The 27,645-nt window shown below is 40.9% G+C and overlaps 1 protein-coding gene across 8 annotated transcripts in view; it reads left to right on the forward strand.

The window, feature by feature from the left end:
* Window positions 1-27,645, forward strand: part of WWOX (WW domain containing oxidoreductase) — a 674,139-nt gene that overhangs the window by 147,484 nt on the left and 499,010 nt on the right. For all 8 annotated transcript variants that reach the window (XM_065567631.1, XM_065567632.1, XM_065567633.1 and 5 more), the window contains one exon: window positions 26,529-26,617. In XM_065567631.1, the coding sequence (XP_065423703.1) occupies window positions 26,529-26,617 (89 nt within the window). The remainder of the gene's footprint in view (window positions 1-26,528; window positions 26,618-27,645) is intronic.

The raw sequence follows: 27,645 nt of genomic DNA on the forward strand, positions 1-27,645 counted from the left end.
GGAAGTACAGATGCCTGCTGTTTCACTTTCAGTCCAGATTTCTGAACAGGAGCAGAGTTGGGGACAGTGCTGCACACAGAGGCTATTCCACCTTGCCCTCAGTCTCATTTTCTGAAATCCACCTTTCTCCTTCTGTGGGCAGTGTGAAGAACAGTATCTTGAAGCACGGTTTTCCCCCTTCTGCATAGAAAGAGGGATATCCATGTGTGGGAAGAGTCCTCCACATGGAGCCACCTGTATCATTCTGTTCCAACGTTCTTAGGGAAGTCCAGAAAGAGGCAAAACATTCTAATAATTGTTTCAGTTTGTCTATTCAGCAAGGACAGTGTTTGTATTCTCACAATATTGGCATTGAGTCTTTTTTAATAGTCTCTCATTTCTTTCTCTGTTCCTGCCTCTCTAGTCAAATAAACCCACCTCCCTTGCCTGTCTGTTACAGGTTCAGAGAATAGGCTGCAACTTTATTAACCAGATGGTTACCCAGTGGTCTGTGTCACATAATGGAGTGGGTCAGTCCCAAGGAAGGTCCTCATCTTCTTGTTCCACCAAAGCTCACGGTGGATTTTGCAGGGAATGAGGCTAAGGGATTCTCAATGGAGGGCTGTGGTAAAAGCTACCATTAGAGATCAGAACAATGTAGCCACCTTCAAAATACAAGTGGGGACCCATATCCTTGTACTGGTCTTCCCTCGTAAAGAAATCAGACAGCATTGTCCCTGGAACGCAGTTACTGAAACTCGTTCAACTCCAAAAGTAGTCCGAAAAAGAAGCAGGAATGTAGAGCTCTGATCCCTTTGTGACGGAACATGTTTCCTAACTTAATCAAGACTCGTAGTTATTATGGGAATTGTTGCATCAGGAAAGCATAGATGAAATCTATGTGTTGATATATAAATATTAAAAGCTATTACAATCTGCTAGAGAGGGGATCAACCAAACAGCATATAGGCACCTGTGTCAGACACACTTTCTGCTCTTCTCTCAGCTTTGGACCCTTATTTCCTGCCATTTCTGCTAACTCCACCCATCTACTTCTGGCCTCATGGACTTTTAGTTTAGATTAAAGAAAGCAACAAAGAGAGCAAACAAGACAATGTTTCCAGGAGAGGGAATGCAGTGTACTTCTCTCCCTCTGAATGATTCTCCATCTTTAATTGCCTCATTGAACACCAGCCGAGTAGACAGGCAGAAATAGTTCTTGGGCTAGATTTGTGTGCTCTGGTTTAAGGTACAAACGAAACATTGCATGGATTAGTCCATTATTTTAATTGTCTGTTATTTAATGTCAGTCGAGTAGCTTCTGTTCTCAGAGGAATGCTTTTCCTACTTTCTACTGCCATAGAACAGTGCACACAGAGAATTAATATGCTTGTCTGGATGGCCTATTTTTGGAAATGTTTAACTGTTATACATTGAACCTAATTTTATCAAATGTTTCTTAAAGCTGAGATGTTCTAAAATAAGCAGAATAGAAGGACGGAGAGAGCAGGGCAGGTGTCCTTGTTATTAAATCCCTTCTCGGAGGTTGTTGAGAGAAAAGAAATTGCTCTTTAATCTGACGTGTTTACTAGTTTCTTTCTGATATTTTTCTCTTTGAACCATGCTTAAAAAACCTCCACTTAGTTATTCTGGACTTATGGTGGCTTAACTAGGAGCAGAATTTGGCTGTTTCTGCTTCACCTTAATGTGCTGATCTATTTTAATCAAAACCAGGGGACCTGATTCCCCATTGCCTTGCTCCTGGGGCAGTCATTTACAGATCAGAAAGGTGGTGTTTTACACCCACTTTAAACAGGTGAAAATGACTGCAAAAGGACTAGTCCCCTTGGTATAATATGTTGTTGTTCCAAATGGGAAGAGCCATGTTCTTATTGTACTGCCTGCTTTCCTAGGCAATTTCTGTGTTTGTGTGTGTGTGTGTGTTTGTTTGTGTGTGTGTGTGTGTGTGTGTGTGTGTGTGTGTGATTCCATTTTCTCTTTTTTTTTTTTGACAGCAACTTTTTCAAGAACAAGAAAGTCGATTTCATACCTTGTCTTTTGCTCTTAAATTGCATCAATCCAATGTTTTAAAAGTAATACCATGTAAATCTTTATTTTTAATTAAAAGAAACTTTAAACTTTGATGTAGAAAAACCATGTGATAGGAGTGTTGTATAGGGTGACCAGATGTCCCGATTTTATAGGGACAGTCCTGATATTCAGGTCTTTTTCTTATGTAGATGCCTATTACCCCTCACTCTTGTCCTGATTTTTCACACTTTCTATCTGGTCACGCTACTGTTGTGTCCCGTGTATTCACCAGGTGCACCTTTTATTCTTCTTGTAGCTGCCATTTTTTGTTAAATCCAAGAGTACTTAGCAGTGAGTTACAGCCATTCCAAACTCAATCTTTTTCTTATGGCATCTGTTGTTGATTAAGTTGCAGAAATGCTTCCCGTCCATTTCCCAGTATTGTACAGTATTTTGCATTTGGATACCGCTTTTCCAAAATTATTTCCACTGTCACTTAAGCAGCTGTGAAAAAACTCAAAATGGTAACCTGTTTTAATAAATCTTCCTATCATAGTACCAAGTAATTACTCTGAAGAAGTTACCCATATCATGAGGTTTTTAATTAGTTGTGTCATTAGTACAGTTTTTAGATAATTTAAAAGGCTCTTTTTAAAAAGGTAATCTACTGCTCCCCACTAAGTTGATATGGGGCAGCTATGGAGGGATTTGTCAATTGTAGGACACACTGGGCCCTATAGACACAGGGTCATATTGGAAGTGGTTCAGAGGCACTCTTCCTCATTTGGCATCCTGGAACTCGTTAGGGGATCTTCTGTCTACTCTTCAGGAGGGTGCTTTTCTCCTGGGCTAGTCACCTGACACCCTGCCAATCATATGTCTAGACCAGGGGTCGGCAACGTTTGGCACGCGGCTCGCCAGGGTAAGCACCTTAGCAGGCCAGGCCAGTTTATTTACCTGCTGACGCAGCAGGTTTGGCTGATCGCGGCCCCCACTGGCCGCAGTTCACCGTCCCGGGCCAATGGGGGCAGTGGGAAGCCGTGGCCAGCACATCCCTCGGCCCGCACCGCTTCCCGCCGCCCCCATTGGCCTGGGATGGCGAATTGTGGCGAGTGGGGGCTGCGATCGGCCGAAAGGTAAATAAACTGGCCCGGCCCACTAAGGTGCTTACCCTGGTGAGCCGCGTGCCAAATGTTGCCGACCCCTGGTCTAGACCTGAAGGGGTCATCAAGGTGCAGTCTGTGCATGCAGGAGAGCTTGGGCTATGCAACTGTGATAAGTCCCTGCGCATGGGCTTGCCAAAGGAGGAAAAGCTTTCTGTGCCCTTCCTCCCACTTTCACATCTAGACAGGCACTAGACATAGTCTGCCTGTGTAGGTCTTCCAAGTTGGGAGCTATGAATGGCATAAACTGAGATAGTGATATAGCCTTTAAAATAAGCAGTCTGGAAAACTTAATTTATTGTTGTATGGGTCAGATAATACTAAATGCCTATTCTGTGGAAGAATCTTATTTAAGTACTTAGATGAGCCAGGTCTGGCATCTAGCCAAGTCAGTGTGGCACCTAACAACATCCCTGTATCCTTGGATCATCTCTTTTTGTGTCAGGTTTAAAGGTATTTGTTCAGTTCTCTATAGTTACTCTTTTCAAACATAGAGCGGTATATTGTTCGAAGGGTAGGCAGAGAAAGTGTGTAATTAGTGTGTTTCACTAGGCTGAACAGAATACTCAGCAAGGTGTAGAGGCGATTGGATGGTGTTTATGAATGAATGTCATTATTTTGACAGGATGATGAATTAACATGCCTGGCTTTGGTGGCTAAGTTTCATGAGCAGTTTTGTGTGGTCTGGTCAGTGTGGGGACTTGTGGTAGTTTCTGAAACAGCATTGTGGGTGTTGGAGAGAGAAATTGCAGTTAAGTGAAAGAAAGAAACACTCTACAGTTATTTTGTTCTAGAATTACATCTAGTCTTTGTAAGTATACTTAAACTGTTATCCCATTATTGCCTCTAAGTATGATTTGACACAACTTCTCTATGGTTTCTCACTTTTTACAATGTTTACTTATTCGCACCATTTTTAATTGTTTTAACCACAAATACATTATTTTGGGCAGGGGGTGGTTAGAGGGCTGAGATTTTCAAAGGGATTTGGACACCCTATTTCTGTCAACTTCAGTAGGAAGTGGGTGCCATTGGCAAAACTTTAAGTGTCCAAGCTACTTAGCCTCAGGGCCATATTTGCAAAGGTATTTAGGTTGCCTAAATAAGATCCTAAATCTGCAGCTAGGGACTTTTGTAAATCCTACCAAGCACCTTGGAGCGTTAGGTGCTTAACTCACTTAAGTGTTTTTGTAAATCCTACCAGGCACCTATCTGCATATTTAGGATCTTAAATACCTTTGTAAATATGGCCCATAAATCCCACTGAATTTCAGTGGGACTTAGTCTTAAGTGGTATTTTTGAAAATCAGACTTGGGCTCTGATGTCATTTAGGGCCAGATTTGGAAAGGTATCGAGGTGCCTAAAGATGCAGATAGGTACCTAGTTTTGAGTTTCGAAAGCAGGTCTAGGGCCTAACTTCTGTTGATTGCCTATATGTATTTTTAGGTGCTTAAATAGCTTTAAAAATCAGGCCCTTTCCTCTTTTGAAAACTGTACTCCAAATTCCTCATGCAGTTTTGAGAAACTCAGCCTATTGTTTCTATCATTATTTGCTTTCTTTATATTGAGAAATTCCTTGGTGCCCATTGTGATAGTGTCTGTGCACCTTCCAATAGATGAAAACCAAACACATACAAATGGGTGTAGCTGATTATGTGAACATTAAAAAATAAACTAGAAAAGCTCAATAGTGTAGAGGACAGTGCACAGGCGTACTCATTCTCCCCAAAGGTGACCATATTTCTCAAAATAGAAATTTGCCATTTAATCAACCTGTAATAAAGAAAAGCCTTCTCTGTCGGATCATCCCATCCATATATTTTCAAGAAAACTCTGGGGAGAATAAATGAGCTATACATCATGCCTTGAAGTGCAAAACACCCAAGCTCTGGTGCACCAAGGGAGAGAGGTGTGGGTTCCAGAGTCAAGGATCTATCAAAGAAAATGCCTTGCAACCATCCCACTTTTGTTTTAACCCATGATGCTGAGAGCTAGATGCTAAAGTGCCCCTGCTGGTGGCAAATCCTGCAGTGTAGCAACTACAGTGTTGCCATGGTGTCAGTGAGCTGAATATCTATCAGAACATCCTTTTGCTGTGCTCTTAAGGTGGCGATATTCATGTGCAACACTGAGCTCAAGCATAAAAAGCCAAAGGTCTTCTAGAACATTCTGCCTGTGGTGCTGGGAAGTTCTATCAGGAGGGAGGAAGGAACAGAGGGACCAGCCATAGCTAGTTACACTAGTAAGTTATGGCTAGCCAGTTGGTCTAACAAGTAATTCATTGGAAAAAAAATACATCGTTCTTACAGAATATAGTCTCTGGGTTCCACCTTATAGCTGAGTCATAGATAGGGTGACCAGATGTCCCGATTTTACAGGGACAGTCCCGATTTTTGTGTCTTTTTCTTATATAGGCTCCTATTACCCCACCCCTGTCCTGATTTTTCACATTTGCTGTCTGGTCACCCTAGTCATAGAGTTGTTCTAAAAATATAAAACCAATTTTCTTTATTAGAAAATTAATTGAACTGCTTTTTTGTTAATTTTCCAGGAAAGCAATTTGCCCTCACATTTGGAATGTATCTGAACAGCTGTTACTTTGATTGTTAGATTATTTAATATTTTAAAAGAACACCCAAAGAAACTCTAAATGCATCTTTGAAAAGAGAACTACAGTACCTGCTTAATAGGGTGTAGTTCCTCATACACTTTTTTTCTTTGTTGTGGCAGTTTTATTGCCATTTTTTCCTGTCGTTTTCAATTTTTCTCGTTGAAACAAGTATGTGCCAGCAGAAAAAAATGACACCTCTTTTATATGATTGAGTTTTTTGCTTTTTTTCTTGTAGGCTATTGATTAAAAAAAATTCTTCCGAGAAATAAAATAGGCTAAGCCCCCTGTACTGCAGTGGGATCTGAATGAGTGAACCATTGTGTCCATTATGAACCCCACTGATTTCACTGAGATTCTGCACCGGACTGCTCACGTAGCTCCCAGGATGGATAAGATTCAGTCCTAAACTAGTACCAGGTTTTCTGTTTATAAAACTTGTAAAGTCTGTAATCTTGTGTCCTTCCCAGTCTCAACACAAGAGCTTTATACCTTTGAAAAAGTGAGATTCCCAGTTTATTGCCCTGAAAGGTGCTAATATAATTAATTATATGTAGTGACATTTTTATTTCTACACAAAATCTATTTTAGGTCCTTTTTAGAGGTTTTCGTAGCTCCCTCTGAGACCCTGTACAGCTGCATTCATGGTGTTTATTATTATTAGTTATTTTTATTGTGGTAGCACCTGGAGGCCCCAGCTAAGATGAGGGTTCTATTGTGCTAGGTTCTGTACAAACACGTAAAAGATGGTCCCTTCCCCAAAGAGCTTACAGTTTAAGTAGACAGGATAGACAAAGAATGAATTAGTGGTGGGAATGAGAAAGGGATATAGACAGATGAAGTGATATACCCAATGTTACACAGTAAATTAGTGTAGAATTAGATGTAGAACACAGGGCTGCTAAGTCACAGTTCATGTCCCTATCCACTAGACAACGCTACCCCAATGTCCTATGGCACCTACCTTCATTGGTGGAAGGATGAGAAAATTAGTCCCAATATAATTTCTAAGGCTTGGTCTACACTACCCCCCTAATTCGAACTAAGGTACGCAACTTCAGCTACGTGAATAACGTAGCTGAAGTCGAAGTACCTTATTTCGAACTTACCTTGGTCCACACTCGGCAGGCAGGCTCCCCCGTCGACTCCGCGGTACTCCTCTCGCCGAGCTGGAGTACCGCAGTCGACGGCGAGCACTTCCGGGTTCGACTTATCGCGTCCAGACTAGACGCGATAAGTCGAACCCAGAAGTTCGATTGCCAGCCGCCGAACTAGCGGGTAAGTGTAGCCAAGGCCTAAAACACTTATATACGTTTTCTGTTATGTGTCATATACAGAATATATGAAGAAGTGGTGTAAAGATCCTATCAACACTCATTTTGAGTGATCTGCATGCCACACTTTTAGCTTTGCCACTCATAAATACTGCAGTCATCCCAAAGTAATGCCAATGAAGACCTTTATGCTATTGTGTCATGTCTTTTCTATATATTTTAATGATGTAAACTTTTTCTTAATGTAAGTAAATGGTTAGTTGGAGACCATTTATATGCGTTATCTTATAAATAATGCTGTATTATTGTTATTGTTTATTAATATGCTTACTGGACTTTACATTAAAAGATCAGAAGGGTAGCTGTGTTAGGCTGGATCTGTAAAAAGCAACAGAGGGTCCTGTGGCACCTTTAAGACTTTTAGCTGTATTGGAGCATAAGCTTTCGTGGGTGAATGCCCACTTCGTCAGACGCAAGCTTATGCTCCAATACATCTGGTAGTCTTAAAGGTGCCACAGGACCCTCTGTTGCTTTATACAGATCCAGACTTATCCCATAATTCTATGCAGTGTTGCACCTACCTTGTTTCTGTATTATTCCATAACTGTCATTTCAACTCTCTAGTGTGAAGTGGATCATGTTCCACAATGTACTTTTCTATTATTTAAAGTGTGAGTGACCAACTTTCCTTGCATAGCTCTCTTTATTTACTGGAGACCTTGAAACTTCAATCTCGTGTGGAGGTAAATGCCTGCAGATCTGCATCATGCCTGGAATGCAAGATTACATTATAGCTATTGCAAAAATGCTTGGAAGAGAGGAGCTGTCTCTTAATAAAAAATAAAAAAGAAAAGAAACAAAGGTGGGGGGTGATTTTCAAAAGTTTAGCAGAGACAGTGGTTCTTATGCTGCTAAACCCCATAGTACGTGCTTTTGAAAATCTGTCCCATATTTTGTATTTGTGGTACAATTTAGTAACTGTTGCCTTCACACTAAGCCGCGTCACATCAAAGAGATTGTACTGGTGTTACTAAGGGCAGAGTTCAATCATTAATTTGATTCCCATCGTTTTTAAAGCTGGTGAGAACTCTTTAATAATAAGGTTAGTCCAGGTATTTCATTGCATTGGTATGGCACTTTGTGTAGCTTGCTGAGGTGCATGTAAAGAATGGAACAAAACAGAGTTTTAAAAGGAATTTCACACAATTATTTTGTGCTTGCTGATACAGCACCAAGTAGCACTAGTCAGATGTTTTGGAATGTAAGTCTAGATTTAATGTAAAAACTACCGAAACAGCAGCCAATTACTCTCAGGAAAATTATGAAAGTTATCTGTTGGTGGTACAAAAAAATACACATGACTGGTTTCAATTAGTAAGAGAAAACATTACTAGGTCAGCTTTTAATGGTTTTTGAAATATTTTAAAAATCCCCTCCTATTTTTTGCTCCAGTTGCACAGACACAGAGAAGCAAAACTTACAGACCTTAGCTAGAATCTTATTTTTTCTTCCCATGACTTCAAAATAACGATATATTGTGGTCTTGCCACTAATGAGAGTATATCAAAAGAATTGCAAAACTAGAGAATTAGGTTATTATTGCAGTAGTTGGAGAATCAACTACCATTACAGAAAAAATGTGTGCAAATGTTTAACATTACAAATGTTAAGAACACACTGAACCTTGATTGCATGTAACCATATTAAAGAAAAGTTATCCCAACCATGCATTTATATTATGAAAGTTAGAAGCATTAGGCACTGTTTAATTTTATTTGGCTAATGAAAGCAGTGTGAAAACAGATTTTCCTTATATTGACACTCTTTGTGGGGAGGGGGTGTGTGTGAAGGGAAATCTTTGGTACATGTAACGTCCCACAAGGAAATACAGTTCATTTTCCTGAATTACAGTACAGTATATGGATAGTGTTTGGGAGAAAATATTCAAGTGAGAAGCGTAATGCTACTTTCCTATTGGTCACATTACCTACATCCTGGGTTTTGCAAGGTCAGCTGTTATTCTGAAGTTGAGCAGAAATGGCTTCACTGGCTTTAACTTTACCAGTGCCCTTGATGAGGTGCAGAGTTGTCAGTATTCTCGTAAAATTCCTCAGTGATGGCTTCTTCTGTTCTCTTTATTTCCTTAACTGAACATCTGTCTAATTGTTCACCTCCATTGCTTTAGTGCTTTCCTCATGCTTTCTCTGTTTCCAGACAATAAACTTTATTTTCTTCATAAGAATTCAGTCTACGCAAGGGTATTAGGCAGCTTGTTTGCACCTTTTAATTTCTGGAAGTTTTCCAGAAGGGTTTTTTGCAGTAGTTCCAATGGGTTCATCAGTGAATCATGTAACATAATGCAGCATTGTGTTTGGGTTTTTATCCATTACCTTCTGTTTATAAACATCTGCTTGGAAATTTTCTTTCTGAATCAAAAAAAAAAAATCTTTTACATTTTTGCATGCGGCATATGGGTAAGACAGACAGTACCTGATTTTTTTTGGTCAGGTGTTCAGGTATGTACAGCAAGTGTTTAACTTAAAGGTTGCGGGGGGAGGAGGAGGTAGATTTATTTATTTAAAAATAAAATTTTAAAGATGGAAATATGCAGAAAGCAATTTTTTAACTAGTTAGTATTAGCTGGCAATGTTTTTATTTTTAAAATTTTAACAACTGTGTGAATATACAAAAAAATGACCAACATTCAGAGTTATACAAATATCTGGAGATCTTTCTCTCCTTGAGACACCATTATTATTCACAAAAATAACCGGCGTGTTTGTTCTATTAATGTTCAGTGCTTGTCTAGCTTTCTTTAATTGTTTTCCTTGTCTAAAAGACTTTGTATCAAGGGCATGCATTGGTTGTACTGGCAAATATTTTCAATGAAGACTAGTTTTTAATCATTGTTTTTGACTGTTACCCTTACCACAGTTAAGAACACTTCCCAGTACTGAATATAGATTTTTAAACTACTACTACTTTAAAATTCATTAAGATAGTGTGCACAGCCTAGTGTAATATGCATATACACCAACTTTGTTAGAGGTATTCAAAAGGGCCAAGTCAGTGGTATATAGAGGGCATTTAAAAAGCACCGCCAATTAATATTTACTATTTAGTAGCATATAGAAGAAAAATAAACTTAAGAAGAACAGGATAGAGTGAAATTTCCCGTTATATTATTGGATGATACATTTTTCCTTGAGTACTTTTGTAGTGCATGAATTGGAGTTTGATACTGAAAAATTGTGGCTATGTGCATACTTAGTTACAAAATGAAAATTTCAGGGGTTTTCATGCTGAAGGATTAAAAAAACTAATATAGACTTTGGGACTAATTCTTAGTTATGCTAAGGTCGCATAATTCTTACACACATGTCAGAATAGTTTAAAGTGGCCTTAGATGAGAATCAGACCCCTTATGTCCGCAGTTGACTGAATTGAGTTATACGTATTGGTCAGCAAAATTGCTTTGCCAATTTTTTGGTCTAGAATTTCATCTAACATTGGTGTAAATCTTCAGAAGTTACTGGAGTTACTTCAGATTTACAAAGGTGCAGTTGAGATCAGAATCTGGCCTTTAATTCAAAAGACCTCATTCCAGCCCAGGAGTTGGCAACGTTTGGCACGCGGCTCGCCAGGGTAAGCACTTTGGCGGGCCGGGCCAGTTTATTTACCCGCTGATGCGGCAGGTTCGGCCGATCGTGGCTCCCACTCGCCGCGGTTCGCCGTCCCGGGCCAATGGGGGCGGCGGGAAGCCATGGCCAACACATCCCTTGGCCCACGCCGCTTCCCACCGCCCCCATTGGCCCGGGATGGCGAACCGCAGCCAGTAGGGGCCACGATCGGCTGAACCTGCCGCGTCAGCAGGTAAATAAACTGGCCTGGCCCTGCTTACCCTGGCGAGCCGCGTGCCAAACGTTGCCGACCCCTGTTCCAACCTGTACATTTACATCTCTGATTATTTTGGACATGGTTTTTTCATGCTTGTATTTTTGTTCATAAATCAATACACAAAAACCTTCTCTTGTTTGTGTTTACAAATCAGGTAGTTAAGTGCCTGAATACATGATGTGCATATTCAAATTCAAGTTGCTCATATTCATATGAGACTTTTTGTACATGCAAAAAGATAGACTTGAAAAATGTTCATTCAATATTGTGAGCATATCCAACTAGTTAACTTAGGGGATATGAACAGTTACGGGCACAAGGAAAATTATTTAGTCATCCAACTAAACTTTGTGGGTACAAGTGTGTTGAACATCTACATTTTTTACTTTACACCCAGAAATTTAGACCGTTTGAGGCCCCTATAAAAATCTTGTCATAAACACTCAATATTAAGTTCTGCAAAATCTGCCTACACTCCATTTCTTCCTTTGTGCCTGGTAATTTATCTCATGTAATTATTCCTGTTCGCTTGGAGAACTTGTAAAATTATTCATATTTAAGGAAATGACATGTTTAAAAAATATCCATATCTGGATTGATTTTCCTGAGAAATGAAGTATATTTCTGGTAATAAGAGAAAGTGAAAGTACCATACTTTAAATCTACTGGTAAGCCTTAATGTACTGTATAGAAGCCTTAGGCCTTGGCTACACTTGCGGATTCACAGCGCTGCCGAATCCAAGGGGAATAGCTTGCAGCGCTGCGAGCGAGCGTGCAGCACTACAGGCGCTGATTACACTGGCGCTTTACAGCGCTGCACTCGCTGCGGTCGGGGGGGTGTGTGTTTTTTCACACCCCTGAGCGCAGCAAGTGCAGCGCTGTGAATTGCCAGTGTAGCCAAGGCCATAGTGAATTTCTGTACCTGTGGGTGTCACTGTCCTGCTAATCGATTCTGTGACAGTAGGTGTTCTTACCGTACAATAACCTCATTTTAAATATTTTTGGCTTATATCTAGAAATTACGTTTTTATCTGACAAATTGTATCTGGTTTTTTTTTTTCATATTGTTGTGATTTCATCTTCATGCTTTCCATTAAGGAAACTTAGTGTTTTGCTAGTCACTTGTGTAGTCCATGAACTACGACTGTCTTTAACTACTAGATATTGTTCTAGCCCAAGCCAGGTCTACACTAAAATTTAGGTGAACCCAGCTTTGCTGCTCAGGGGTGTGAAAAATCCACATCCTGGAGCGGCAGTGCCTCTCTGGGAAGTGGACTATGCCAGCGGGAGAACTCCTCCCATCGGCGTAGGTAGTGTCTACAGTGAAGCGCTACAGGGGTACTGCTGTAGCTGTGCCGCTGAAGTGTTTCAAGTGTAGATAAGTCCTCAGTCTGAACATTGCTTGCAGGAGGGCAGGCTGCCCAGAACATCACTGATCTTACTTATTACTTTGTGTTATAAATAATCTTGTTTTTTCCTGTAACAAATAAATCTTTGGGCCTCCCTGCAAAAAAAAAAAAAAAAAAAAAAAATTGTGGTTACAGTATAATAAAAATAAACCTTTTGGCATGACTGCAGCTGACATTTATCAGCCTATTTGTGGGTGCTCTTTCTCTCTCTGTATAATACAGAACATAATTTGTCACTTTGTAAATACATTCCAGCCTAAATCCCTGCCAGCCTCTGTTAGTGTTTGAAGGATTAATGCACTGCACAGTGCTTGTCTGCACTTTCGGGCCACAACATAGCTTATGATTATGAATCTTGAGAGAGCAGGGAAAAAGGGTGTCTTTTTTTGTAGATGCTTAAACATTTACTGTCTTTTTTGGCCATCATAGTTTTCTTGTCTTTGCTTTTCATCTATACAGGTGGTATTCACCATTTCAATAGTCATAAAGTCTGTATGTTGAAATCAATTATAAGCAACTTCCATGCTGGCATGTATATGAAGCTTTATTATGAGAGTGCACATATGAAACCCTAGATCTGATTTTGTTTTTTAGACATTTTATTACAATAGTAGTTAAACAAGATGATCTCTTATTTTACTTCTTGTTGAGGTTTTCGAACATTAATTGAGGATATTTATTTCCCCTTAAATCTTACACCACATGTCTTTCCAGTCCAGATGTGGCCAGCAACCAATAGATAGAGGTAATTAAATGTCCTGACTTTGCAAGCTTCTCTTACATCTACTAAGGCTTTAGTTGAGAGTGTCAAATTTATTTAATCTTAGGATCTCAATTTGGATTTGATCAAGATTTCAAAAGTAAACCAAAAGGGCCTGTATTTTCTAGGTCATCTGATGATATCAGACCTTTCAGTGTTGTTTTTTGGAAATGTATTCATTCCATCAACTTAGTCTTTCAGAATTTGAAGAAATTGAAGTATTTGAATAGGACACTAAAGGTTCTGTTACAGATTCCCAGGCAAGCTTTACTGTTCAGAAAAAAAAAAATAGATATGTGTATTAGAAAAGTAAGCCACATACAAAACATAATGCCAGGATTCTTTCAGATTCCCTAGGAGAATCTCAAAAGAATCTCTTGGAAAAATATTATCTAGATCTGGCGAATGGCAGGGTGAGAAAAACAGTAGATTCTCAAATAACGACCAACAGTTCAAGTGCATTCAGATCTGAACCAATTGTGAATCGTGCTGCAAATGTGTCATAGTATTGAAATAAATTGTATCACTGATAGGTCTCAAAATGGGGAATCATCATTGAATGGGTCTATTTCAAGTGGGGTCCCGCAGGGATTGGTTCTTGCTTCTATGCTATATAGCATTTTTATCAATGATCTGCAAGAAAACACAAAATCATCACTGATAGTTTGAAGATGACACAAAAATTGAGGGACTGGTAAATAATCAAGAGGACAGGTCACTGATACAGAGCGCTCTGGATTTCTTGGTAAATGCTGTGTGTTTAATAAGGCTAAATGTAAATGTTGACATCTGAGAACAAAGAATGTAAGCTATACTTACAGGAGGGGGACAGAGATTCTGAAAAAAGATTTGGTGGTCATGGTGGGTAATCAGCTGAACAAGAGCTCCCAGTGTGATGCTGCGGGCAAAAGGGCTAATGCAATCCTTGGATGCATAAACAAGGGACTCTTGAGTAGGAGATTATTTTACTTCTGTATTTGACACTGGTGCAACTGCTGCTGGAATACTTTGTCTAGTTCTGGTGTCCATAATTCAAGACTGATGTTGATAAATTGGAGAGGGTTTAGAGAAGAGCCATGAGAATGATTGAAGGATTAGAAAACGTGATTTACAGTGATAAAATAAATAGATTAAGCCCCTTAGTTTAACAAAGAGAAGGGTGAAGGGTGACTTGATTACACTCTCTATAACTACCTGCATGGGAACAAATATATGAAAATGGGCTCTTCAATCTAGCAGAGACTGTTATAACATGATCCAATGGCTGGAAGTTCAGCCTAGACAAATTCAGACTAGAAACAAGGTGTGCATTTTTAACAGTGAGATAAATTAACCATTGGAACAATTTACCAAGGGTAATGGTGTACTCGTTATCACTGCCAATTTTAAATTCCAGATTGAAGTTTTGCTAAAAGATATTCCATTGGAATTATTTTGGGAAAGTTCTATGGCCTGTGTTATAAAAGGAGGTCAGACAAAATTATCAAAATGGTCCCTTCAGGCCTGGGAATCTATGAATCTCCTTTTATAAAATCCATTTAATCTTGGGATTAAAATAGATGTGTACTACAGGCAACACAATCACATTCATACAGCACAAGTCAAACCTTTTGGAGCCTGCAAATTGCAGTCCTCTGAAATTATGGTTTAGTGGGTGTTTTTTCCCCTTCCTAGCGGTTGAGGAATTAAAAAAAAAAAAAAAAAAAAAAAAAAGGTTATACCTTTGCTTATCCTTTTCTTTGAGTATAATTTTAGAATAGCTGTGCTACAGTTTGCAGCTGTGAAGAAAGTTTGATTTAATAAAAAGAAACATAAATAGACCATGCTTTCCCTGATCCTCCATCATTTTTTTTTTAATTTATGTACAGTATAGCATCATTTTCAGAAAACTTGACAAGTTATAAAATCATACTACTTTAAGTGCTGTATAATGAAAAGACATTGTTCATGGCAATGGGAACCAGTTTTGATGATTTAGGAAAATAATTGCTTCAAACCCCCAAATTGAGCAGCCAAAGATAAATTAATTAGTGTATTGTGCACACATAGAAAATATGTCCACAGTTACATAATAAGGTTTAAAACACCAGTGGGTGATTTGCAATAGTAGTTTGCACAACCTGGGAACTTAGTGCCGGCTGCAGCACAAAGATTGATGAAATGTGCATGCAGGTTGTAGTCACCTTCTAAGCAAAGGGTGAGGGCTAAGGTGATCAATGGTAGGTTTTAATTGCTGGTAAACTCAAACAAGTCAGGAGAGGAAAAGCGAAGACTTGTAGAAAAAACTGTAGATGGACAGAATGCCTCGATGCTTTACAACAGTCTAATGATAGGAATTAAATCCTTCATACCAGACTTTTTGCAAGGCTCTTTCAGGCACCAATAGGCTATAGAATACATACAATTCACCAGTTTCCTTCTTTATTGTTTACTTTAAAATCAAAGGCAGAACCCAATCTTCCCTGTCTTCATTCAGACTCTGATTAGCTTCTGATAGATTAACCTGTCACCAGTCACCTAGTTCTGGAATTTCCCCTCCCATATGTAGGGAATTAACCTAGCAATTTGAGACTATCCTTTTCAGATATCGACTCTAGCATAGTGCCTGGGGAAAAAGCAGAGGCACAGTTTGAGGAGCTTCCGTTTTGTGGAATGGACCCAGTCTGCTATAAGGTATAGGTTAGGTTAAAAAGACTGAGAACCAGGGCCGGATTAACCTTTGATTGCCCTGGTGCCAAACATATTACTGGGCCCCCATGGGGGCAATGGGGCATGGTACAGGGGGCTGGGAGGGGTCAGTGCCCAGCCCAGTGCGCGGGCCCTGTTTACAAACCGGCAGCCACCAGATGGACAGTGGCCTGCCCATCCCTGCACTGCCAGCACCCCGGCCAATAGGGTTACCAGGTGTCCAGTTTTCTAACAGAACACCCGGTTGAAAAGGGACCCCTGCAACTCCAGTCAGCACTGCTAATTAGTCCGTTAAAAGCCCAGTTGGAATGGGTAAGAACCTCACTTCTTCAGATGCAAGACATCTGAAGAAGTGCATCTGAAGAAGTGAGGTTCTTACCCACGAAAGCTTATGCTCCCAGTACTTCTGTTAGTCTCAAAGGTGCCACAGGACCCTCTGTTGCTTTTTACCGATTCAGACTAACACGGCTACCCCTCTGACAATTGGAATGGGGCTGGCAGGCTCTCTACCCAGCTCCATGCGGCTCCCAGGAAGAAGCTGGCATGTCCCTCTGGCTCCTAGGTATAAGGGCGGTCACGGGAGCTCTGCGCGCTGCCCCTGCCCCAAGCACTGGCTCTGCAGTTCCCATTGGCCAGGAACCGCGGCCAATGGGAGCTGCGGGGGTGGCACCTGAGGACGGGGGCAGCACACAGATCCCCCTGGCCACCTAGGGACATGATGCCACTTCCTGTGAGCTGCCTGAGGTAAGCGCTGCCCAGAGACTGCACCCCTGACCCCCTCCCGCACCCCAAACCCCTGCCCCAGTCCCGAGTCCCCTCCCATACACAAACTCCCTCCCACAGCCCACACCCCAATCCCTTATCCTGGCCCTGAGCCCCCTCGTGCACTCTGAACCCCTCGGCCCCATCCTGGAGCCCCCTCCTCCACCCCAAATCCCTCATCCTCAGCCCCACCACAGTACCCACCCCCTCAGCCAGAGCATTCCCTCCCGCACTCCAAGTCCAGAGTGCCCTCCCGCACCCTCAACCCCTCATTTCTGGCCCCACCCTGGAGCCCGTACCCCCAGCCCAGAGCCCATACCCCCTCCCCCACCTCAATCCCCTGCCTCAGCCCAGGGCCCCTTCCCACACTCTGAACCCCTTGGACCCCTCCTGCACCTCAAACCCCTCATTCCCCATCCAACCCCTATGCCCAGCGCCCACCTGCCCCACACCCCCCCGTAACAACTGCACAGCATCCTGCACACCCTGGCCCATGCAGCACCCCCCAACCCCAGCACCACAACTGCATAGGACCCCCACAGACTCCTCCCCCCCACACTGCTCAGCATCCCAACACACACCAACTTCCCCCACCCCTCATTGGCCAGCATCACCCCCACCCACATCCCTGTGTCCAGTGCCCCAAAACACAGAAATCTCTCCCACCGCCCCCAGACTCCCTCACTGCCCAGTGCCCCCCGCCCCAAACTCCCCAGAGATCCCCTGCCCTGCACCCTGTCCCACCGGCTGCAGTCACCAGCTCCTCTGAGGGTGACTGTGTCCACTGGGCTGAGTAGGCAGCGCAGCTGGGGCCAGTCCTGGGGCGAGGATTGCTCTAGCTTGCTGGGATCAGCACAATCAGCCAGGCAGGAGCAGGAGTGAAGCCTGCCCAGGCCAGGCTCCCTCGGGACCTACTTGCTTGGCAGGGCCCAGCCGAGACTCCCATACTGACCCCATCCCCCCACTGGCCGAGACCGGCCCAGCCTCTGCACCGGTCCCAGGTGGCTCGGCCCTGGGGAGGCAGGCGGGGTCCCATAGGTAGTGGGCAGCAGAGACTGCTTGCAACCATGCTGGGCAGTGGGGCAGACCCCTGGGATGTGACCCTCTAAGAGCCCGCCTGGCCTGGCTGTGCTCACCAGCCCCATGGCCCACCTGTCCTGACTCTGCCCACCAGCCCCGCAGCCAGCAGCCCTGCCCAGCCTGCATGGTGGAGCCCGGCTGTTGAGCGGCGAGCCCCCAACAGGTGAGCTGAGAGCCTCTGGTGAGCCACTCACACAGCAAGGCCTGGATGCTAGACCTCCCTGGACGAGGGGCTAAACTCGGCCACGTGGATGGGTTAGATGGGTCTGTAATGGGCCCCTTTCCAGTGTGGGCCTGGAACCATTGGTGCCATTGTAAACCCGGTACTTCTGAGAACTAAGGTGTACTTTATTCTCTGGGTTCTGTCAATCATCTCATACCTTCATTACATCCCTGAGAAGGGGTAGGTGAAAGATACCAGCTAAAAATCCAGACCACATGAGAAGGTAGAGATTCCAGGATGACCAGTAGTTCTAAAAGAATGCTATGCTAATCATAGCCTTCAGGTCTGTATGCCCTATATAGCACAAACCTTAGCTTTATCAAGAGTGGATAACCTGGCAATCAGTTTCCATTTCAGAGGCTCTCCCTTTGGGAGGAAAATTAGGGTTTAATCACCTCAGACAGAAAGGTCCCCAGCTGTGCGTACAAGTGTGTATGTTTGCACCAATATCAAGTTTCAGGAAAGCTCTCTTCAAGCATGAAATCACATTTGACAGGACCAGGGGAAACGAATGCAGGAAGTGCTGACTCTCCTGCCCAAAATAGATACATAAATTAAAGTAACAATAAAATACCATCATCCCCAGTATTTTAACATTTCCTAATATTTTACGCTTAGAGGAATAGGATTTTACTTCCTGTACTGTGAATCCCTTGAGTTTTGGGATTCAGCATTGGAAAAAGTGTCTTATGTATTTTGATATAAAAATCATTCATAATGATATTATGGTATGGCTCTTAAAAGTCACCTGAAAAGGGATATAGAGCAGTGTGCTTTTCTTATGATCTATAAAGAAGCTTGAACTCTTTTTATATTTTAAACAAAAAATTTCCTTGTTCATTACTTGGAAATATCTAGAATGCCAAGCCTGGCATTTCATGGTTTTGCTGGAAACCTGGTTGGAGGTCTTAGATGTGGATTATGAGCTTTCTAAGACTTCATTCGAAGGGGCAGTAATATTTGAATCATTAACAAAGATAGTTTCTCTCTTAACCATTTAATTACAGATTTGGCATAAATAGATTTGGAGAAAAACAAAGAAGAAAAAATTAAACAGTCTGAATTGAAATCACTGCCACGCCTAGTTGCATGGCATATCTGATGTCATAATTCTATCAGTTCTCCATTCATCCATCAACTCTTTCAGGAAAAAACAGGGAAGACTAGAATTTCTAATGTTAAAAATAAAAGGGGAGGGAGGACAGACCATTCCCCTTTTACAAAACAACCGAAATCCCTTTCAAGGCCTTCATATATCAGAAATAATCAGAAAAGGGATAAAACAAGTAAATGTAATTGATGTTCCCTTGCAGGTGTTAAGGAGTTAACAAAATAATTAATCAAAATGTTTATGAAATTATTTTACATAATGTGAACTATTTTCATGTACAAAGTTAAAGTGCAAATAGGAAATGTATTTTATAGAAATTGCTGAGGCAGAAAGGAAAAATGACTATAAAATTATTCCATTGACAATGGCTTCTAATGGACATCAATATGTTATCTAAAATGTAGTGCAAGGACCTATTCTTTAAGCATCCGATATATTTCTTAGGGTATGCTTAAGGCAGTGTGATTCATTTGTCCCATTCAGCTACATGAGAGGTAACTTCATAGCACTCAAAGTACATGCATGACAATATAAAGCCAGCATTACATAAATATACTTTTGCACCAAGTGCCATATGCTGTGTACATTAGGGCAACAATATTTACAGTCTTAAACCAGAACGAAAGCCTCTTACTTGTTTTATTCCTCCATCAGTAGTAGCTATTGTTGGACACTGTTGACTGTCACAACTCATGTCAAATTGTCAGACATGTTTATAGCTTTGTCTGCTTTGTCAAGATGGAAATTTGAATTTATTTAGTCTTTCCTTGTCACATAGAGGTTATATTTGGGGTCTTATAGATTTATCTACTATAAATACTTGATAATAATTTTACAGACCTTTCTTCGGTTTTCTCTTACAAGTCTTTTATTCTTAAACATTGTCTATTTCTCAGTCCATCTGCATAGCATGTGATGGGTTTTTGTTTGTTCGCACAGATATATGGGTTGGCCGCTCAGAACTACCTATATCCTGAGGCAGGAGAGGGGTTGCCATCTGGATTTGCCTTTATCAATCTGAAATACATTCTATTTTTCTTTTGTCATCTCCTCAAAAAGTCTGATATTTTTAGTGATGTCCTGCTCACTAAGTTTCCTTGAAAATATGGCTTTTAAATGTATAAAGTATATAGACAGTACCCACTGAGAATATAATTATATAGTAAACCAGCTGATGACCACTATGTTGCCTTTTAAGTATATCTTCAATTTTTCCAGTACTTACATGAGATATAGGGGCTACAGCATGTTTATTAAGAGGCTTCAACTGTGTATAAAACTAGAGCAGTCAGAAGTAATGGTGTCTGCTGAAGGATTCTTTATCATATGAATTTACCTTTAGTCATCCATTATTTATTTCAGCTATTTGATATGCCATTATAATAAATATTATGACAGAGAAAGCTTTTATGCTTCAACTTATTGTACTGCTCTTCACTTCCTTGCAATCCTTCAGGAAAATGTAACCATGCTTTACCTATATTTAACGTAAATCATCACTTACATTAGAATGAAAAATTCACCATGAAAAAAGGCTCCTTCAATACCAAGACATAAATGCACAATCATGTTTACTGCTAAACTACTGTACCAGGTAGTGTTCATTTTTAAACAGTTTTTAAGCTGTAACCCGAATACATTGCATCTAGTGAAATTGCTAGCTTTCTGAGTGTCTTCACTCTTTTTAGTTTCCGGCCTGATAAGCATTTTTCTGTCTCGAATGCAAAATATTTCCAATTACATTCTGAGCATTTTTAATAGTTCTACTCTTCATGGCAAGTAGCTTACATACAAAACTAAATAAACTGTTATCCAGTGCAATTTCTCTTCAAATCAGCCAAACTTAGGTTTTTAAATATTTTTAAGTTTTATGTATAAAACCATCTAGCATAAGGTAAGCATCTTTTTCCCTTACTAATGGGATAGAAGAAGGGAAAGCATTTCTATGCATATTTTCAAAATGTTTTTGCATTGTGTATTTTAGAAAAACTATTTGGCTAAGAAAATTTTAATGGGCCATTGAGCCTTTCCTCTCTTGGCTGTTGACTTAAATATGGTCCAAGATATTACTGGCAAAAAGTTGCTAGCATCAGTTATCTGTTTGGTGGCCTAACTGAAATATAAACTAGCGGTCTCAATGCACTGCCTAATGGTCAAAAATCGTCCCCTCCAACTCTCACAGTTGACACTAAATCACATCCTTTTAATCAGAGTCGGCAGAGAGACAGTAGAAACACCTCTGCTGTGTTTTTATGGTGAACGGGTTGTCAGTCATCATGACCGTTCAGTCTATGGCCTGTTTAGTGAGATGGATGCAAAAGGTCTGATTTGTGAAAGGTTTTTGTTGTTGTTGTTTTGTTTTTTGTGCTGTGATCAGTGGACATCTATCCACCAGAAACTGTATTTAGGGCACCAGATCATTTGCTACAGTCCATTGAACAGCTACCAGAGTGTAATGAACTTGTGATTTACAGGTGAAAAGCTCTATAAACTATTCCAAATCCAATCTGCTATCCAGTCCCTCTTTAATATTTAATTTAAAATTAAGTAGTGTAGGGAACATTAATGTCATATTTTTATTGACAAATTAAATAAAAATGTTTTCTGCAGCTTTCTTCTCTGCTTTAGTGAATTAATGTTATGATGTCAGCGTGAAGCTCCAGTGTCTCTTGCAATTGTGAAAGTGACAAGTCCCATTTAAGATTTTTACAACATAAAATGAGGAATAATTCAGTACTAAAATATGTAAAGTGGAATGGTGAGAGACATCAGCATAATAAAATTATGAACATTAGGTCAGAATTTGCACGATGCCATTAACAATCAGTTCTGATGGTATGTTACATTTATAGTAATGATACCTTTTAGCAAAAATGTTTTATTGTAGTGCCTGTATAAATGCTGCTATACTTGCATGCTACATGTGCATATAGAGAGAGAGCAAGAAAACATGATGACACAGGTAATGCTGAGCTACTGTATAACAAGCCTACGCACATTAATGGTTGTTCCTGATATTATTACATTATTAGGACCTGGTAATGTAAGTGAGAGTCTTATTTACAGTTTTTCAATGTTATATTGTATATGATTAAGAAAAAATGCGTTTAAGGCTTGCAATACAGCACTTGTCTAGTGCTTCACACCTTGAAGCTACTATACAAACTGTAAGCAATGTTCACAGTACCTCTGGGAGGAAGGTAAGTGGTAATATCTAAATTTTACAGGGGAGAAGTTGAGATAGAAAAGTGAAGCAGCTTGCCCAAGTCCACAAAAATGGTACAAGATTCATTTCTTTATCAATCACTGCTTGAAGAAAACCCACACAGTTTCAAGTCATGTGATAATCAGTTGTTTGCCTGTGTGTTTATATCCAAGTGTACTTTTCTGATCTTGTGTGGGTGCATTGGTTGTTGTTTGTTTCCATTTCTCCTGGTACATAACATTGGAAATATTTTGAGATCAATAAAAACAATGTTTTTGTAAATGAACAAAGGCACTTTATGCAGGATAATTGAATGCAAACAAAGTGAGGAAAAAAAATGAAAGGAGGATGTTGAAAAAAGGCTGACCTCTGGTATCACAATCACACCAAGTAACCTATTTCATAGGGCAGCAGTGGTGAGGAGAAGCCAGAAGAAATTGGCAAAGGAAAGGGAGGATGTCAGAGGAATATTATTCTAATCACAGTTTGGTTTGATTATACAGTACATTGATGAGAGCTGAGATTTTAATGTGAACACTATTGAGTAAGTGACTCTCAGGAATGTAATACTAAATTGTTTGGGCTTATTCCATTATCGGTCCCTTTGGTAATCCATTTTCCCCCTTCAACTAAAACCTCCAGACAAGGAAGGGTCTTGTGCTTTTTTAAAAATGCCTCTCTTATCCTAAATGGGATGCTGCTGTAGTTTACCCTCTCCTGGGGTGTATTTAATTTGATGCACAGTGTCTTATGATCCTCTGTGCCAACTGCAGAATTACAGCAGGAATAGCAGTAGCCATCTTGGAAAAATGTAAGTGAATTTTTTTGTTTTGTGTCATTTTCACCTTTCACATGCACTTGAACATGTTTTTTTCCATGGAGGACATTTTGGGTTGGGGTTAGGGTTACTCAAGAAATGTTTTCATTGATTTTCTCTCTAACCTCATGTCTGACAAACTTAAAAAAGCAGCAAAGACAAGATAAGTTTAACTTTTTGCAATACAGGGCTGTTGATTATACTGACAGAGATGGTGGTCTCAGTTCATTGGATGAACTGACAAAGTTCAAGAAATCCATACTTGTAGCTTGCATTTGCTATCTAAATATAACAATTAGCCATTTATGTTTTTTAATATTCATGCTTTTAAAACTGCCCATTTTACACCTATAGTAAATCCATCCACAAATCTGGCCTAATTACTCCAGTGAATTTCTACTTGTGAAAGTAGAAAGGTACCACATGTTTTTCCTTTGGACTCACAATATTGGAGGCACTTCCTCTTCATTCTTGTAGTCAGTGGCAGAAACTTGAAACTTGACACCAAGAGCGAAAGCATTACCTGAGTAATAGTGTGTGGACTTGAATCACTGTCCCCAAGAGCATAGTAACTAACAGCTTGTGGTTTAGTCTGTTGAACTACTTGATGTTTTTGACCCCTTATTGTCCTTGTGTTTGTAGCATTCTTGTTCTTTTCCCCTTGGAAAAGACTGCAGAATGTTTTAGCTATATAATAACAATTTAAAAAAAACCCACTATTAAGTAAACAGTTTAACACTGCAAAGCTGAAGAGGAGCTGCAGTTGAGGAATACTGCACCGGGCAAGCCAGGATTGTCTTGCTGGCCTCTCTGAACTTTGAACAAAAGAAAGTATTTTCCTGTGAGGCAAAATTAGTGATGTGCATCTTGTGGGGCTGGCAAGACTGTTTTGGAGAAAGTTTTTTTTAGCCCTTTCAAAGCACTATGACTTCATGTTTCCTGATGGGAATTGAATCTGCTGAAATTTTAGTTGTATTTATTTCACTGTCAATTTAAGATCAGCTGGAGTAGAAAGAAAGGCGTCTGAGTGACATTTCAGTTAATCCCCACCTGCCATATAATTGCAATGGGCACGTTGGATGTCAACAAAGTAGAAGAAAGAGGAAAAGAGAGAAGCATCATTGAGGTGGGATTATGAAGACGTTGGAAGCAGCCAAATCTGCTTCTCCCAGCGCTGACAGGTCCCTCCACGCCACCTATGCTTTGTTTCTCCAAATATGCCCACTTTATTATTTCTTGATCACAGTAAAGCCCATCGCTCAGCAGGGCCACCTGCAGGATTTACACTATCGTAAAATCCAACCTCTAATACTTCAGTTTACTACACTGTATTGCCATGTTTGAGGCTTCTTCTTCCATCCACCCCTCCTCCCTCCACCGCTTTCTTCAACTCATGCTAATGTCCAACCTGCACATTACAATTGTACTGATTTGTAGGAGACTGGTTGGGGATTAAATGAAATGTCACACAAATTTCTTTCTTACTGATCCAGGCAACCAAATGAGGAAGACATGGAAAAGTGTCACAGTTCTTTGAAAGCATGTTCAAACCTGGTTAGATAATCATTTGGGGGGTGGAATCAGGAGCTGAGAGACCGCTGTGATCACTGGAAGTGAGAAGGGCACAGATGGCCTATTATTCCAGACTCTAAGATAGGGCTTGGGGTTCAGACTAAAGGCACAACAGTTTCTTTCCAGGGGATGGAACATTGCTGCATTTTGGGGGTACAATGCACCCTCACCTGATGAAAAGGACTTCTTTCATAGGACAGGACTGTGTGGCTGGAAGGACTTGCAATCAACTTGTGTCTGGGCAATGGGGTGCCCATAAGCCTTCAAGGTTTACCGTGAAAATAGACTACAAAGACTCTAGACCACTGGGTAGCTGTTCTAGCTCATTTGTTCTGAGGTTTGGAGTCAAAACAGTTCAACAGAACTGTAGACAAAGGCCCTTAAATTGAACATAGTGTTGAGAACCTTATTGAGATCCATTCTATATGTAAGGCTTGCAAGTTCAGGCTAGCCTTTTGTGATGTTGCCACTGCCTCCACTGTTTGAAAAGCTGACTTTAGGAGTATGAATAAGGCTATGTTTTAGTCATGGATATTTTTAGTAAAAGTTATGGACAGGTCAAGGGCAGTAAACAAAAATTCAGGGCCCTTGACCTGTCCATGAATTTTACTAAAAATATGAGTGATTAAAACTTGGGTGGTGGCTGCCCAGGGGCCCGACAGGTTCTGGGTGAGGGTGGCCCAGCTGCTTGGGGAGCGGGGCAGCAGTGCGCGACCTGGGAACGGTGCTGGGGGGGGCATGTTGGCGGGGCTGAAAGGCTCCCTACCTGGCTCTGTGCTGCCTCCCTCCCCCTTCCCCCCAAGCAGGAGCTGAGTTTGGGTGTGGGAGGGGGCAGGAGGTTGGGGCACGGCATTGGGTGAGGCAGGCTCTGGGTGGGGTGTACCTTGGGGAGCTCCCTGGAAGCAGCAACATTCCCCTCGGTTAGCTGCTAGGCGGAAGCGTGGCCAGGCAGCTCTGCGCACTGCCTCCGCCTGCAGGCACCACCGCCGCAGCTCCCATTGGCCGCAGTTCCCGGCCAATAGGAGCTGTGAAGCCAGCGCTCTGGGTGGAGGCAGCATGCAGAGCTGCCTGGTCACGCCGTCACCTAGCAGCTGACCGAAGGGGATGTCACCGCAGGTAAGCGCCGCCCAGAGCCCGCCTCATCCCGCCCCGTGGCCCAACTCCCTGCCCCCTCTCACACCCAAACCCGGCTGTTTGGGGAGAAGGTGCGGTGGCCCAAGACTGCCCCAGCAATGGCCAGTGTGCTGCCTGAGCTGCCCCTGAGCTGGGCACACCGGCCGCTGCAGACATCACAGAGGTCACAGAAGGTCACGGAATCCGTGACTTCCGTAACAAATTCACAGCCTTAAGTATGAGCAATTTTCTCTAAAGATGCAGTGACCTATTAACCTTGTATAAAATTCTGTCCTTGCTCCTTTCTGTAATATCTTTTATATCAGCTGCTGTGGATGTTATAGACTGCTTTAGGACTATTTTATGCAAGGTTGAATTAAAGTATGAATGTTTTAAAGTATTTTGTGCGATATGTAATGTGTGTTTTTCCTATAATGGTATATTAAATGTATGCATCTCTTTTTAAACAATTATTTGTTTACTTTTTATTTTTATTTCATGATTTGCATCTTCACAAATTTCAGCTAGATGGGAGAAAGAAGAGATCATGTTAACCTTAAAACAGTCTGCTGTCAGTTTATTGGGCTATATAAAGTTGTGTACCATACAGTGTATGCGTTTAGCAGAACCGCAAACTTAGAATACTGCACTTGGCATTGAATGCTACACTCATCCATTCATTTTCATGATTTATATTCACTGTGGGCTTCTAATGTTAAACAAGGGAATTCAGACATGTTCCATAACACATTTACTGTAACATGATACCGTGAACTAAACTTGCTGTTATTTATCTTTTTCTTTACTTTTTTTTTTTAATTTTCTCTCGTTGCAGCATAAAGCCAAGGTAGAAGCTATGACCTTAGACCTCGCTTCTCTTCACAGTGTGCAGCACTTTGCTGAAGCATTCAAATCCAAGAATGTGTAAGTAGTCAGACAGAGGATTGTATATCATAACTTCTTGTTATTTTAATGTCTTTATCAGCTGAGCACAATTGGTAGAATTCATCACAGTTGGATTGACTTAGAAACTACAATAGGTGAATTCAGCTTTTTCACAGGAACTGAATGGTCTTTTTCCAATGTGCATATTTTTACATCAGTTAAAGAGTATTTATTCTTGCACAGAGTGAAAATTAATTACAGATCTCTGACAATTCAGTGTATAATTCCAACGTTAATGGGGCATTGATACGTCTGTGACTGTTGAATACGGCCAAATCTAAAATATATCCAAAACAGCTTAGGCAACTTTTGTCAGGTTTCCAGTGGTTTGGAAGACAGCCTGAGGTCAGGGATGAGCACTCTCTCAGCTCTCTCTCTGTTTCTTTTTTTAAAGTGTTTAAAAAAATAGTCCTACAGGCTAGGGGGCTTTATTTTCCAGACCTATCTGTGAAGTGGTTGGCTTTAAAAATTGAAATTAAGTAAGATGACATGTTCACTTAACAATTGGACAACTTATATTGAAATAATCAGGCAAGATTCCAAATGATTTGATTTAGATTGAACAGATCAATTAATCACAAACTTTAAGGTATGATTTTGAATCATTAAGTACCAGCTGTTGAGGATAAATTCCACCCATTGTGCTTTAACCCAAATTTTGGCCCACTCTGATTGTTATGACTATTCAAACCTAGTAGTGATTTTCCCCCCCTACAAATATTTCTGTAACATAAACCTCCTACTATACTTCCCAAGAGAGTACACACTTTAGATAAATATTGTAATGGCAAAAATATTGTGTAGAAAGAACGGGTTTTTTTTTTTTCTTTTGAGATACTGCCAAAGCTAAATCTCACATGGATAGACAGATGACATTGGAGTACTTACAGGTCTTTCAGATTCAGAGAACTGTCAAAACTGAATTTCAGTACCAGTTACTTTACTGCCAGAAATCCTGTGTAACTATTCTTATCATATCATATTAAAACTTTCTTATGTGTAAAACA

The sequence above is a fragment of the Chrysemys picta genome, chromosome 14, assembly GCF_011386835.1.
Source record: "Chrysemys picta bellii isolate R12L10 chromosome 14, ASM1138683v2, whole genome shotgun sequence".
Taxonomy (NCBI): Eukaryota; Metazoa; Chordata; order Testudines; family Emydidae; genus Chrysemys; species Chrysemys picta.